Source organism: Hyperolius riggenbachi, chromosome 3 (assembly GCF_040937935.1).
Source record: "Hyperolius riggenbachi isolate aHypRig1 chromosome 3, aHypRig1.pri, whole genome shotgun sequence".
NCBI lineage: Eukaryota > Metazoa > Chordata > Amphibia > Anura > Hyperoliidae > Hyperolius > Hyperolius riggenbachi.
In genome coordinates this window covers 106,255,635-106,271,764 of record NC_090648.1, presented here as the reverse complement: position 1 = coordinate 106,271,764, position 16,130 = coordinate 106,255,635, and the positions used below count along the sequence as shown (strand labels likewise).

The 16,130-nt window shown below is 45.5% G+C and overlaps 1 protein-coding gene across 3 annotated transcripts in view; it reads right to left on the bottom strand.

The window, feature by feature from the left end:
- LOC137561086 (zinc metalloproteinase-disintegrin-like VAP1) overlaps positions 1 to 16,130 on the bottom strand; it is a 128,121-nt gene that overhangs the window by 52,301 nt on the left and 59,690 nt on the right. For all 3 annotated transcript variants that reach the window (XM_068272328.1, XM_068272330.1, XM_068272329.1), the window contains 2 exons: positions 3,799 to 3,968; positions 47 to 128 (listed from right to left, as the gene is read on the bottom strand). In XM_068272328.1, coding sequence (XP_068128429.1) covers positions 47 to 128; positions 3,799 to 3,968 — 252 coding nt within the window. The remainder of the gene's footprint in view (positions 1 to 46; positions 129 to 3,798; positions 3,969 to 16,130) is intronic.

Sequence of the window (16,130 nt, the reverse complement as noted above, 5' to 3'; positions counted from 1 at the left end):
GCAGTGAGAACGGACGCAAAGCTGTATTGTTGAAACTGCGCATTACCTGGATGATTGCAGCAGACGCTTGTTCACACATCGCACTCATTTCTGCATACCCAACTACAGTATCTTGAAAGTCAACATTCCTATAAGAAGAATAGACTGGTCACAAACACATCCCATTTTAAAATACTATATAGTATTTCTAGAAGAAGAATTGAAAAAGTACTAATTCAGTTACAGTTCTAACTTCATCCCTTAAAGCGGATCCGAGTTGAAAAACTAACTATAACAAGTAAATTGTCTATATATCTTATCTAAAGTTTAGATAGTTTACACAGCAAATCTAGCTGCAAACAGCTTCAACAGTTTATGATTATTTATTCCTGTGATACAATGAGGACAGCCATGTTCTGTTTGTCACATTACACACAGGCAAGCTGATCTGCATCTCCAGCCCTCAGACTGTGAAAACTTCACCCCCCTCTCCTCCTACCTCCTCCCCTCTGCCACAGAAATCTCTGGCTAGTAAGCTCCTCCTCCTCCTGCCCAGACTGAGCTCCCATAAGCCCTTGCTACTAAAGCTTCATACACACGCCTGATCAAAGGCAACGACGGGTCCGTCGTCACCTCCCGCTGGGCGGGGTTTCAGCAGTCAGTCCTGCGTGTGTACAGTCTGTCGGCGGACTGATAAGGCTGTTTTTGAACGATCCGCCGGGCAGATCACTCAGAAACAGCCTTATCAGTCTGCAGACAGACTGTACACACGCCGGACTGTCGCTGGAACGCCCGCCCAGCGGGAGGTGACGACGGACCCGTCGTTGCCTTTGATCAGGCGTGTGTACGGGCCTTAAGGCTCACAGTGCCCAGGCTCTCTAGAGAACTTGTGGGCGAGGCTTGTTTAGTTTATAGGGAATTAGAGTATTAAAACAAAACAAAAAAGGTATTTGGCTTGAGGAATGCCCTATAAACTATATGATAGGAACACGATTATGCAATGAGTAAAAGTTTATCTCCGATCCACTTTAAAGAGAAACTTTAACCAAGTATCAATTTCATCCCAAACTTCAGCCGATACCCCCTTTACTACAAGAAATCTTCACCTTTTTTCAAAGAGATCATCGGGGGGTCTGTGTGGCTGATATTTGCACACATGCGCTTCACCCCTTCTCTGAAATCCCCTCCCACAACACATCCGTCACTCGCCAACCTTCGTTACTTTTAAACGCTGTCTAAAAACTCATTTGTTCCGACAAGCATATGCGCTACCTTAAGCCACTTCCCTTTGTCCTAAGACCAAATTGCACTCCTACTAGGTATCCTAAAACATACTGCCTTTATATATTTTATCGTATACTACCCCCTCCTCTTGTGTCCCCCCATTCCCTTTAGATTGTAAGCTCGCAAGGGCAGGGATCTCTCCCCCTTTTGTGTCTTGAAATCATTATACATTTTATTTATCATGTTACTTTTATCACTGTCATTACCACTTCTGTATTTTGTATTCTGTATGCTGTATCATTTTTTGTATATTGTCACTAATTATGTATGTTGTATATTAGTGTACACCATTGTCTGTATTATGTACCCCATGTTTGTTTCTTACTTTGTACAGCGCCACGGAATATGTTGGCGCTTTATAAAACAATAATAATAATATTGTGGTAAAACAGTGTGGTAAAAATAGTGTGATGTTATGGCTATGGTAATGACAGTTTACTGTATGTGTACCTTGTTGTATTGTGATTGTGCACAGCTGATTCCACCTGCCTATCAACCTTTTACCCTATCATATTGTTAGTGGATGTGTTTATAAACAACATGAACAAAATAGATTGGGGATAATAATAATAATTTCTCTTTTTTAACTTCTTACTTTGCAATGTATTGATTCCCCCCCCCCCCCCCCCCACACTACTAACTTGTGGTAAAGTTCCTTTCTAAGTACCCCACAACCACTAACAATTTCAGGATTCCTGTAACCGTGTACACAATTTTATTGGTCTGGGCAACTCAGTAACTTCTATAGGTTATTCTTTTGAAGGAGACTGACAAAACTGGAATTCCTTTTAATAAATACCGGTTGCATGGCTTTGCTGCTGATCCTATGCCTCAAATACTTTTAGCCATAGACCCTGAACAAGCATGCAGACCAGGCGTTTCTAACATTTTTGTCAGATCTGACAAGATCAGCTGCATGCTTGTTTCTGGTGTTATCCAGACACTAATGCAGCCAAATTGATCAGCAGGTCTGCCAGGCAACTGATATTATTTATAAGGAAATAAATGTGGCAGCCTCCATATTTTTCTCACTTCAGTTGTCCTTTAAAGTGTACTCGAGGCGACATGTGACATGCTGTGGTAAACATGTGTATGTACAGTGCAAAACATATTAATAACTAGGCTGTTTTTCTTATTTTATTTTGCTGCCTAACAGAGTTAATTTTCAGGCATGCAAGTGACAGTTTCTGTTGTGTCGGTAACAGGAATATAGTACACCTCACTGATGAGGAAATTACAGCCATACATGTTTTCCTGGCAGAATACAACTTCTGAGGGCAGGGGAGAGATACAAAAAGGTCAATAGTTCATGTATTTTAACTCTGGGAGACTTAATAGGCTGCAGTGGAGCTGAGACAATAAAACATTCAATCTACTTTGTAAATGTTTACATACAAAATAAAGCCATTGGTTAGATATATTAAAAAAAGTCATTTTTAGGATTGGGAGGATAACTACAATTGTTTATCTCATCAGTTAATTTTCCCCTTTTAAGTCAAACAAACATCTGATCTGCTGCATGCTTGTTCAGGGTCAATGGCTAAATGTATTAGAGACACTGGATTAGCAGGAAAGACAGGCTGCTTAAAAGGAAATACATGTCAGCCACCATGACCCTCTCAGGTAAGTTGTCCTGTAACCTTTATTTTATGCTACAACTGTACTGTATTCATCTTTTTTATATGTTAGTAAACATTCTTATTTTGATATGAGTTATCCTCTCTTTCCTAGGCTATAGTCTAGTGAAGGGGTAGGGAACCTATGGCTCAGGAGCCAGATCTGGCTCTTTTTATTGCTACATCTGGCTCACAGTTAGGGGTTGCTTCACTAAGCTACACTGCTCAAGCAGCACAGCTTAGTGTGACAGTGCAAGTAAAATTTAAAATTTTCAAAGTAGGCATGCTACTGCATTTTCATTGGCCCAATAGGCTGCCTATCACTTGCCAGGCAGCCTATTGGGCCAAAGTGTGGGGATCTCGTCCTACAAAGTGAATCAACCCCAAGTCAGCTAGCTAATTGTACAAGCTGTTAGTCGGTATTTCTCCTGTCTGGCTCTTGGGGAAATTGCTGAAACCTAAGAGAAGCTGAAGGCATGTCGGGTGCTCTAGCTGCCAGGAGGATCAACTGTATACATATCACCAAGCCGATAGGGATGTGAGCCCTCTGCTGCACATGCACACTGTCCCAATTTGAAACATACTATAGCTCTCATGGAAATACATTTTTTAATATGTGGCATTTATGGCTCTCTCAGTCAAAAAGGTTCCTGACCCCTGAAAAATGGATAGGGCAACTTGTTACAGTACTTGGAACAACTAGACTCTAGTGCAGGGATGTCAAACCGGTGGTCCATCAGGTAGAACCCATTCCTCTTTCTCAGTCCATTCTAAACACTGACATGGATCTGGCCCTCCAGGCCTGGAGTTTGACACCTGTGCTCTAGTGGTTCCAAGTACTGTGACAAGTTGCCCTATCCATTTCCACACTCCGGATATGTTACCGTATGTATTTTAGCATTACTTATTAGGAACTTACGTGAGGAACTGGGCATTGTCATGATATTGCCGGGGTAGCAGGTTGGATAACCTCCACACAACAAATCGCTGTAAGAGCACATCGACATTGGAGACCACTTCAATCTGATCTTTGCTATCCCAGATTTCAATCCCAATCAGAGCCACGTATATATTTATGCTCTTATACACCTGTGGAATGATGATAATTGAATTACACTTTAAAGTCGCTTGCATAAAAAAAAAATGTTCAGGTTCATACCTACAAGTCATGGGGCCCCTTAATGTTCATATCCTTTCCCTTGCTTCCATGTGGGGACCTCACAGCCCAGGGGCCCATCTTGCAAGGGCCATCAAACAAGTGTAGCCAACAAAATCTCCACACCCATAACAAGTGTAGCCACAAAAACACCTGATCTGTAAGATGGACCCCTTTATCAGAGGGAGTTAAGTAGTAGTTGCCCGTCCGCCTTGCAGTTTCAGGCCCCCCTGCGGTTGCAGTGGCTGCTCCCCTGTAGTTTGTTGTAGTTTGCCCCAGTTAAGTATTCATCAATGGAAACCTGCGATCGTGGACGGTCCCCAGGGGTGGTGGGGAAGGGCTGCCCACGTTTCTCTGCCTCCCCCCCCCCCGGGTGCAGTTGTGGCACTGCTAGGCAACCAGAGTGGTTGGGGTACTGCTGCACTGTTCCCACTTGTTGGGGGGGGGGCATAAGGAGGCCTACACACAGCGCACCTGGTGAGATGCACACTATTTTGCGTGGGCTAACTGCTGCGGGCCAAAGCACTATAGTTAGTTCAGTCCCTGCATATTCTGGCAAGCTGCTGCAATAAACGTGTGATGTGCCTTTAAACTTGTTGAGAGACATTTCTGCAGCCATTACATACCAGGTGCTCCCTGGCTGAGCACACAACTCTTTTGTTTCTCTCATACAACAGTTCTAATAAAGACTTACTGGCATACACATAAAAGGGATGCCCAGAAATGTGTAATACCGCTAGTAGAATATCAGTAATTTTACCAATATTCTTCTATCGCTTTGCATAAACTGACTCTCACACTTAGGGCTTGATTCACAAAGCGGTGCTAACTGTTAGCACGCCTGTGAAAACCCCCTTAGGGCTCTTTCACACTACAGGCAGCGGTGAAAGGCTAAAACGCTGCGTTTTGGCTGCAGGCGTTTTGAAGGCGTTTTGAAGGCGTTTTAACGCCTCTACATTACAGTCAATTGTAATGAGAAACGCCGCGGTAGGCCCAGAAAAAGCGCCTGGGAGCGTTGAAACGCAACGCTCCAAAACGCAGCGTTTAGTGTGAATGGTAAAATGAAAGTCTATGGACTTTCTTTTACCTAGGAAAACGCCAACTTCGGCCGTGGCGTTAAAACGCCGAAAAAGCCCTCTGGTGTGAAAGGGCCCTTAGCACGTCTAAACAAGCTTTCCGCGCATAAAACTTTATGCGTGCAAAACTTTATGCGCGTAAAACTTTACGCGCGTACTGCACAGAGCGCAGGGCGCTCCGCGCGAAGTGCCCATTAAAGCCTATGGGACTTAGTGCGCGTAAAACTTTGCGCGCATAAAACTTTGCGCGCGCAAAGTTAGCGCGCGATCTGATTGAGAAATCCAGTGCTAACCTACTTAGCACCCTGGTTAGCGCGTCTAAAGACTTTAGACGTGCTAAGTAGGTTAGCACCGCTTTGTGAATCAAGCCCTAAGTTTCCACTAAAAAGGCGTAACACTAATCTCTCCGTACCTATGCCTAGCACTACAGTATCCTCCCCTTCCTACGCCTAATACTCACCTCCCCCCTACCTATGTCTATAATAACGCTAATCTCTCCTACCTGTATGCAACATCCATTCCCCATTCCACTGCTATTTAAAACCACTGGGGTGTTCTTTGGGGAAGCAGGAAATTTGGACGCATGAGGCAAGTGGCCAAAAAGGGCGCCGTGACTCACTTCCATAATAAATATCGTTTGATGGGTGCCGAACAGGAAAAAAGGGTGCCTGGAGATTATTAACGTTTTCAAACGGCGCCTGGATATTATTATTGTTTTCAAACTGCACCTATGATGATTTAAGTTTACAAAATGCACCCGTGACGAATAACGTTTACAAAAATACTAAACATATTTATCGTATTTAACTAAAACATTATTTAAAATGTTATCCTTTACTGTTTGTAAAACATTATTATTTACATAATAAAGCGATCAGTAAGTAAGATGTAATGTATTTTTTACAGTCACTATTTGTAAAACATTATTATCCACACAATAAAGCGATCACTAAGTGGGGTTAAGGGGGGTTTAGGGTTAGGCACCACCAGGGGGGATTAGGGTTAGGCACCACTAGGGGGGGTTTAGGGTTAGGCACTAGAGTTGGGCCGAACCTCCGATTTTAGGTTCGCGAACCGGGTTCGCCAACTTCAGCGGAAGGTTCGGTTCGCGTTAAAGTTCGAGAACCGCAATAGACTTCAATGGGGATGCGAACTTTGAAAAAAAAAAAATGTGTGCTGGCCACAAAAGTGATGGAAAAGATGTTTCAAGGGGTCTAACACCTGGAGGGGGGCATGGCGGAGTGGGATACACGCCAAAAGTCCCCGGGAAAAATCTGGATTTGACGCAAAGCAGCGTTTTAAGGGCAGAAATCATATTGAATGCTAAATGACAGGCCTAAAGTGCTTTAAAACATCTTGCATGTGTATACATCAATCAGGTAGTGTAATTAAGGTACTGCTTCACACTGACACACCAAACTGTTCACTGAACAGAACAGGTATGCAGTGGCGGGTTTACTGAACAGAACAGGTATACAGTGGCGGGTTCACTGAACAGAACAGGTATGCAGTGCCGGGTTCACTGAACAGAACAGGTATGCAGTGGCGGGTTCACTGAACAGAACAGGTATGCAGTGGCGGGTTCACTGAACAGAACAGGTATACAGTGGCGGGTTCACTGAACAGAACAAGTATGCAGTGGCGGGTTCACTGAACAGAACAGGTATACAGTGGCGGGTTCACTGAACAGAACAGGTATGCAGTGGCGGGTTCACTGAACAGAACAGGTATACAGTGGCGGGTTCACTGAACAGTACAGGTATGCAGTGGCAGGTTCACTGAACAGGTATGCAGTGGTGGGTTCACAGTACAGGTATGCAGTGGTGGGTTCACAGAACAGGTATGCAGTGGTGGGTTCACAGTACAGGTATGCAGTGGTGGGTTCACAGAACAGGTATGCAGTGGTGGGTTCACAGTACAGGTATGCAGTGGTGGGTTCACAGTACAGGTATGCAGTGGTGGGTTCACAGAACAGGTATGCAGTGGTGGGTTCACAGAACAGGTATGCAGTGGTGGGTTCACAGAACAGGTATGCAGTAGTGAGTTCACAGAACAGGTATGCAGTAGCGAGTTCACAGAACAGGTATGCAGTGGCGGGTTCACAGAACAGGTATACAGTGGTGGGTTCAAAGAACAGGTATGCAGTGGTGGGTTCACAGTACAGGTATGCAGTGGTGGGTTCACAGTACAGGTATGCAGTGGTGGGTTCACAGAACAGGTATGCAGTGGTGGGTTCACAGAACAGGTATGCAGTGGTGGGTTCACAGAACAGGTATGCAGTGGTGGGTTCACAGAACAGGTATGCAGTGGTGGGTTCACTGAACAGGTATGCAGTGGTGGGTTCACTGAACAGGTATGCAGTGGTGGGTTCACTGAACAGGTATGCAGTGGTGGGTTCACAGAACAGGTATGCAGTGGTGGGTTCACTGAACAGGTATGCAGTGGTGGGTTCACTGAACAGGTATGCAGTGGTGGGTTCACAGAACAGGTATGCAGTGGTGGGTTCACAGAACAGGTATGCAGTGGTGGGTTCACAGAACAGGTATGCAGTGGTGGGTTCACAGAACAGGTATGCAGTGGTGGGTTCACTGAACAGGTATGCAGTGGTGGGTTCACTGAACAGGTATGCAGTGGTGGGTTCACAGAACTGGTATGCAGTGGTGGGTTCACAGAACAGGTATGCAGTGGTGGGTTCACTGAACAGGTATGCAGTGGTGGGTTCACTGAACAGGTATGCAGTGGTGGGTTCACAGAACAGGTATGCAGCCAGGGACAAGCTAAGCCTAACTAATCTTTCCCTATGAGAGACAGTCTGCAGCAGCTCGCCCTACTCTCACTAATGCAGGCACACGAGTGACCTTAATGGCCGCCGCTGCCTGCCTTTTAGTAGGGGGGAGTGGCTCCAGGGGCTAGTGTAGCCTAATTGGCTACACTGTGCCTGCTGACTGTGATGTAGAGGGTCAAAGTTGACCCTCCATGGTGCATTATGGGGCGAACCGAACTTCCGCAAAGGTTCGCCTGCGGGATGCGAACGCGAACCACGGAAGTTCGCATGGAACCGTTCGCAGGCGAACCGTTCGGCCCAACTCTATTAGGCACTACCAGGGAGGTCTTAGGTTTAGGCACCACCAGGGAGGTCTTAGGGTTAGGCACCACCAGGGGGTCTTAGGGTTAGGCACCATCAGGGGGGTCTTAGGGTTAGGCTCCACCAGGGGAGATTTAGGATTAGGCACCACTAGGGTTAGGGTCAGGGAGGGTTCTGTGTGAGAGTAGGGTTAGGTTTAGTTGTAGTCAAATGTTAGTAATATTTACTAATGTTTTACAACAGTTATTACGAACGTACTTATATATTTTTTTTCATTGTTATAAACAATATTTTCAGATTTTATTACATTAACCACTTCAGGACCACAGTCTTTTCGCCCCTTAAGGACCAGAGCCTTTTTCTCCATTCAGACCACTGCAGCTTTCACGGTTTAATGCTCGGTCATACAACCTACCACCTAAATGAATTTTACCTCCTTTTCTTGTCACTAATACAGCTTTCTTTTGATGCTATTTGATTGCTGCTGCGAGTTTTACTTTTTATTATATTCATCAAAAAAGACATGAATTTTGTCAAAAAAATGACTTTTTTAACTTTCTGTGCTGACATTTTTCAAATAAAGTAAAATTTCCTATACATTTGAGCGCGAAAGTTATTCTGCTACATGTCTTTGATTAAAAAAAAACCATTCAGTGTATATTTATTGGATTGGGTAAAAGTTATAGCGTTTACAAACTATGGTGCCAAAAGTGAATTTTCCCATTTTCAAGCATCTCTGACTTTTCTGCGCACCTGTCATGTTTCATGAGGGGCTAAAATTCCAGGATAGTACAAATACCCCCCAAATGACCCCATTTTGGAAAGAAGACATCCCAAAGTATTCAGTGAGAGGCATGGTGAGTTCATAGAAGATTTTATTTTTTGTCACAAGTTAGCAGAAAATGACACTTTGTGACAACAACAACAAAAAAAAAAAGTTTCCATTTCTTCTAACTTGCGACAAAAAAAAAATGAAATCTGCCACGGACTCACTATGCTCCTCTCTGAATACCTTGAAGTGTCTACTTTCCAAAATGGGGTCATTTGTGGGGTGTGTTCACTGTCCTGGCATTTTGGGGGGTGCCTAATTGTAAGCACCCCTGTAAAGCCTAAAGATGCTCATTGGACTTTGGGCCCCTTAGCGCAGTTAGGCTGCAAAAAAGTGCCACACATGTGGTATTGCCGTACTCAGGAAAAGTAGTATAATGTGTTTTGGGGTGTATTTTTACACATACCCATGCTGGGTGGGAGAAATATCTCCGTAAATGACAATTTTTTTATTTTTTTTACACACAATTGTCTATTTATAGAGATATTTCTCCCACTCAGCATGGGTATGTGGAAAAATACACCCCAAAACACATTATACTACTTCTCCTGAGTACGGCGATACCACATGTGTGGCACTTTTTTGCACCCTAACTGCGCTAAGGGGCCCAAAGTCCAATGAGTACCTTTAGGATTTCACAGGTCATTTTGTGAAATTTCGTTTCAAGACTACTCCTCACGGTTTAGGGCCCCTAAAATGCCAGGACAGTATAGGAACCCCACAATGTACCCCATTTTAGAAAGAAGACACCCCAAGGTATTCCATTAGGAGTATGGTGAGTTCATAGAAGATTTTTTTTTTTTGTCACAAGTTAGCGGAAATTGATGTTAATTGTTTTTTTTCACAAAGTGTCATTGTCCGCTAACTTGTGACAAAAAATAAAATCTTCTATGAACTCACCATACTCCTAACGGAATACCTTGGGGTGTCTTCTTTCTAAAATGGGGTCATTTGTGGGGTTCCTATACTGCCCTGGCATTTTAGGGGCCCTAAACCGTGAAGAGTAGTCTTGAAACCAAATGTCGCAAAATGACCTGTGAAATCCTAAAGGTACTCATTGGACTTTGGGCCCCTTAGTGCACTTAGGGTGCAAAAAAGTGCCACACATGTGGTACCGCCGTACTCAGGAGAAGTAGTATAATGTGTTTTGGGGTGTATTTTTGCACATACAGATGCTGGGTGGGAGAAATATCTCTGTAAATGACAATTATTTGATTTTTTTTACACACAATTGTCCATTTACAGAGAGATTTCTCCCACCCAGCATGGGTATGTATAAAAATACACCGCAAAACACAATATACTACTTCTTCTGAGTACGGCGATACCACATGTGTGACACTTTTTTGCAACCTAGGTGCGCTAAGGGGCCTAACGTCCTATTCACAGGTCATTTTGAGGCATTTGGATTCTAGACTACTCCTCACGGTTTAGGGCCCCTAAAATGCCAGGGCAGTATAGGAACCCCACAAGTGACCCCATTTTAGAAAGAAGACACCCCAAGGTATTCCGTTAGGGGTATGGTGAGTTCATAGAAGATTTTATTTTTTGTCACAAGTTAGTGAAAAATGACACTTTGTGAAAAAAACAATAAAAATCCAATTTCCTCTAACTTTTGACAAAAAATAAAATATTCTATGAACTCATCATACACCTAACAGAATACCTTGGGGTGTCCTCTTTCTAAAATGGGGTCACTTGTGGGGTTCCTATACTGCCCTGGCATTTTACGGGCCCAAAACTGTGAGTAGTCTGGAAACCAAATTTCTCAAAATGACTGTTCAGGGGTATAAGCATCTGCAAATTTTGATGACAGGTGGTCTATGAGGGGGCAAATTTTGTGGAAGCGGTCATAAGCAGGGTGGCCTCTTAGATGACAGGATGTATTGGGCCTGATCTGATGGATAGGAGTGCTAGGGGGGGTGACAGGAGGTGATTGATGGGTGTCTCAGGGGGCGGTTAGAGGGGAAAATAGATGCAATCAATGCACTGGGGACGTGATCGGAAGGGGGTCTGAGGGGGATCTGAGGGTTTGGCCGAGTGATCAGGAGCCCACACGGGGCAAATTAGGGCCTGATCTGATGGGTAGGTGTGCTAGGAGGTGACAGGAGGTGATTGATGGGTGTCTCAAGGTGTGATTAGAGGGGGGAAATAGATGCAAGCAATGCACTGGCGAGGTGATCAGGGCTGGGGTCTGAGGGCGTTCTGAGGTGTGGGCGGGTGATTGGGTGCCCGCAAGGGGCAGATTAGGGTCTAATCTGATGGGTAACAGTGACAGGTGGTGATAGGGGGTGATTGATGGGTAATTAGTGGGTGTTTAGAGGAGAGAAGATCTGCGGGCGATCTATTGGTGTGGGTGGGTGATCAGATTGCCCGCAAGGGGCAGGTTAGGGGCTGTTTGATGGGTGGCAGTGACAGGGGGTGATTGATGGGTGGCAGTGACAGGGGGTGATTGATGGGTGATTGACAGGTGATCAGTGGGTTATTACAGGGAATAACAGATGTAAATATTGCACGGGCGAATTGATAAGGGGGGGTCTGAGGGCAATCTGAGCGTGTGGGCGAGTGATTGGGTGCCCGCAAGGGGCAGATTAGGGTCTAATCTGATGGGTAACAGTGACAGGTGGTGATAGGGGGTGATTGATGGGTAATTAGTGGGTGTTTAGAGGAGATAAGAGATGTAAACAATGGATTTGGGAGGTGATCTGATGTCGGATCTGCGGGCGATCTATTGGTGTGGGTGGGTGATCAGATTGCCCGCAAGGGGCAGGTTAGGGGCTGTTTGATGGGTGGCAGTGACAGGGGGTGATTGATGGGTGGCAGTGACAGGGGGTGATTGATGGGTGATTGACAGGTGATCAGTGGGTTATTACAGGGAATAACAGATGTAAATATTGCACGGGCGAATTGATAAGGGGGGGTCTGAGGGCAATCTGAGCGTGTGGGCGGGTGATTGGGTGCCCGCAAGGGGCAGATTAGGGTCTAATCTGATGGGTAACAGTGACAGGTGGTGATAGGGGGTGATTGATGGGTAATTAGTGGGTGTTTAGAGGAGATAAGAGATGTAAACAATGGATTTGGGAGGTGATCTGATGTCGGATCTGCGGGCGATCTATTGGTGTGGGTGGGTGATCAGATTGCCCGCAAGGGGCAGGTTAGGGGCTGATTGATGGGTGGCAGTGACAGGGGGTGATTGACGGGTGATTGACAGGTGATTGACAGGTGATTGACAGGTGATCAGGGGGGATAGATGCATACAGTACACGGGGGGGGGGGGGTCTGGGGGGGGGTCTGGGGAGAATCTGAGGGGTGGGGGGGTGATCAGGAGGGAGTAGGGGGCAGATTAGGGACTTAAAAATAAAATAGCGTTGACAGATAGTGACAGGGAGTGATTGATGGGTGATTAGGGGGGGTGACTGGGTGCAAACAGTGGTCTGGGGGGTGGGCAGGGGGGGGTCTGAGGGGTGCTGTGGGCGATCAGGGGGCAGGGGAGGGGGAAATCAGTGTGCTTGGGTGCAGACTAGGGTGGCTGCAGCCTGCCCTGGTGGTCCCTCGGACACTGGGACCACCAGGGCAGGAGGCAGCCAGTATAATAGGCTTTGTATACATTACAAAGCCTATTATACTTGTTACATGCGGCGATCCGGGTGCTAGTAACCCGCCGGCGCTTCCGAACGGCCGGCGGGTTACAACGAACGGTGGGCGGAGCCAGTCCCCGGCGGCTGATCGCGTCACGAATGACGCGATCGCCGCACAGCCACTCCCGCAGCCGCCCCCGCCGATGGGCGTATTGCGGTCGTTTGGGCCCGGTCTTTGCCGCCGCCCATCGGCTGGGGGCGGTCGTTAAGTGGTTAAGAAACGATAAATGAAGGTTATTAACAATATTATACAATTCTAACGATTATACATATATTATCATTTTTTTAAGAAACGTAATTATAAGTTTCACTTTTAAAACAGGGAAACATTATTGTAAACGAAATACAACACAATATTTTTATAAACGCTATTACCGCTTATTGTTTATACCATGTGCCCTTTTTCCCGATGCCCTTTTTGCTTGAACGCGTTCTTAGGAGTTCGGACTACATTGCACTAGCTTTCCTCTGGTAGTAGCTGTTCGGCTATATTATAACTGAGCTCTGGTGCCTAAATTGTCTATTATATTTATACGCTGCCAGAGCCACAAGTTACATTGCAGGCTATGGTGGCAACAAGTTTCCAAGTGCGCTTTGCCCCCATATTGCCTGTTTCACTTTACAGTCCCTACAGTTACTGGAATATAGAGATGTCGTGAACCGGCGATTTTCGGTTCACGAACCGGGTTCGCGAACTTCCGCGGAAGGTTCGGTTCGCGGAAAAGTTCGCGAACCGCAATAGACTTCAATGGGGAGGCGAACTTTGAAAACTAGAAACATTTCTGCTGACCAGAAAAGTGATGGAAAAGATGTTTCAAGGTGTCTAACACCTGAGATCTTTCAGTGACTACAAGAGGGTGGAAAAAAAATCAAAAATACCTTATAGTTTTTGAGAAAATCAATTTTAAAGTAACTCCTTCTGACCGTGGGAAAATTAAGCGCCCGCCGACTTTAGCAGTTAATTGCAAAGCCGCTTTAAAAGCTAGAAACCCCAAACTTGCAGAAAATGTTAAGAAGAACAGTGGAAATAAGAGGAAACATTTTTTTTTTAAAAAAGACCTTCTAGTTTTTGAGAAAATCAATTTTAAAGTTTCAATGTAAATTCTCCTTCTGACCATGGGAAAATATACCCCCGCCGACTTTAATGGTTAATGGTTAATTGCAAAGCCCCTTTCAAAGCTAGCAACACCAAAATTACTGGGAATGTTAAGAAGAACAGTGGGAACAAGAGGAAAAAAAATGTTTCAAAAAGACCTTATAGTTTTTTGAGAAAATCGATTTTAAAGTAAAAAAAAAAGTCGATTCATAAAAAAGAACCGATTCATTAAAAAGATCCAGCTCATTCATCAGCTGTTAGTATAGCAGAGAATGCGTCCTCGGAAGGACGTGAAGCTGCTGGCTCCCGCTGCTGTCTCTCCCCACCTGCCCGCACCTGTCAACCCCCACCTAGGCTGGCACCCAGCGCATCCATGGGTGCACTGAGTGCCAGCCTAGGTGGGGGTTGACAGGTGCAGGCAGGCAGGTGGGGAGAGACAGCGGGAGCTAGCAGCTATGCGTCCAAAAGGACTTTTGGACGCATTCTCTGCTATGTGGGTGGGGGCTTCGGAGATCTTCAATCAACTTAATAGAAGAGGATACAGTTCGTTGGATCATTTACCGAGGATATTGCCGTGGGAATTTTTTTTTTAAAGGTACAGGTAAGTATTTCTGGTTAATTAAGAAAATTAAAGGACTTTTTTCGTGGTTGTGTTTTTATTTCATTTAACCCTTTGTGGAAATGGGTAGGGGTACTTTGTACCTCTATACTCATTTCTCCTGGGAGGGGGTGGGCATCTGGGGTCCCCTTCTTAAAGGGGACTCCCAGATGCCACCATGAACCCCCTCCCCAGGGAATCGTCGCCCCCACATCCTCCTGGGGCACCGGAGGTGGGGAAGAGCCCTTTGTCCATGGATTGGACAAGGGCTCCGGGGGGGGGGGGGGGGGAGGGGAAGGCTTGGCTGCCCCTCCCCCCCCGGAGCCCCCCATACCATGGACCATGCGGGCTAGTATAGCTCAGGGTGCGAAGCCCCAGTCGGCTGGAGCTCCGCATTCTGGCTATCCCAGCCTGCATGGGGGACAAGGGGTTACAGAGGCTCGCGAGGGGGGACCCCACGTCGTTTTTTTTTTCATTTATTTCCCACACTCAGCACATAAAAATAATAAAAATATATATATATATATATATATATATATATATACCTGTTCGGAGGGGTCGGGAGTCGGGACCCGACCGGGGCCAGTATTACTGCGGGAGCCATGGGGGAATGAACGGGAGGGCGCGGATGGCGTCCTCCATGGATCTGAATTATGAAAAGGTATTTAACTTTTTTCACATTTGTGGCCTCGGAAGTCCTTTAAATATTGTTTCCCGCTATCTTTTTAACATATCCTGCAAATTTGGTGTTGCTAGGATGTAAGGGGCCTTTGCTATTAACTGCTAAAGTCGGCGGGTGATGATGATAACCAGAATTATAGGGGTCCAAAAGTGCTAAATTCTGCCATAGGCTTCCATTAGGCTCCCTATTTCACTTTCAAAAATCTCAACTCTTTTCATAGGGCAATTGCTCAGCAGTGGCAAATTTTCTAGCATTGTAGAAACTGTTAGGGGGATCATAACTGGTGAGTTTCGGGCCCCTAGGCCGAAGAGGTCATATCCTAGGGTCACAAAAACCTGTTTATTTGGGCAATTTCAATAGTAGTGATTCTACCATTCCAAACATGGGGTCCCTACATCTCTGCAAACCAGAGTTACAGGGTTGCAAAAGTAGTAAAATCCCCCATAGGCTTTCATTGGGCCTCCTATTTACAGTTCCAAAATCTCACATCTTTTCAAAGGGCAATGGCTCAGCACTACAAAATTTTCTAGCATTGTAGGAACTGTTAGGGTGATCATAACTGGTGAGTTTCGGGCCCCTAGGCCAAAGAGGTCATAGCCTAGGGTCACAAAAACCTGTTTATTTGGGCAATTTCAATGGAGGAGATCCTGGCGTACATTAATCGCAGCCATGGCCGTTAGCAACGTCTGAATTTCACGAAATGTCTCATGCAGGTAGAAGACATATTGTTAGACTTGGATTCCAAAGATGGGGTCCCTACATCTCTGCAAACCAGAGTTACAGGGGTGCAAAAGTAGTAAAATCCCCCATAGGCTTTCATTGGCTCCCTATGTCACTTTCCAAAATCTCACATCTTTTCAAAGGGCAATGGCTCAGCAGTACCAAATTTTCTAGCATTGTAGGAACTGTTAGGGGGATCATAACTGGTGAGTTTCGGGCCCCTAGGCCAAAGAGGTCATAGCCTAGGGTCACAAAAACCTGTTTATTTGGGCAATTTCAATGGAGGAGATCCGGGCGTACATTAATCGCAGCCATGGCCGTTAGCAATGTCTGAATTTCACGAAATGTCTCATGCAGGTAGAAGACATATT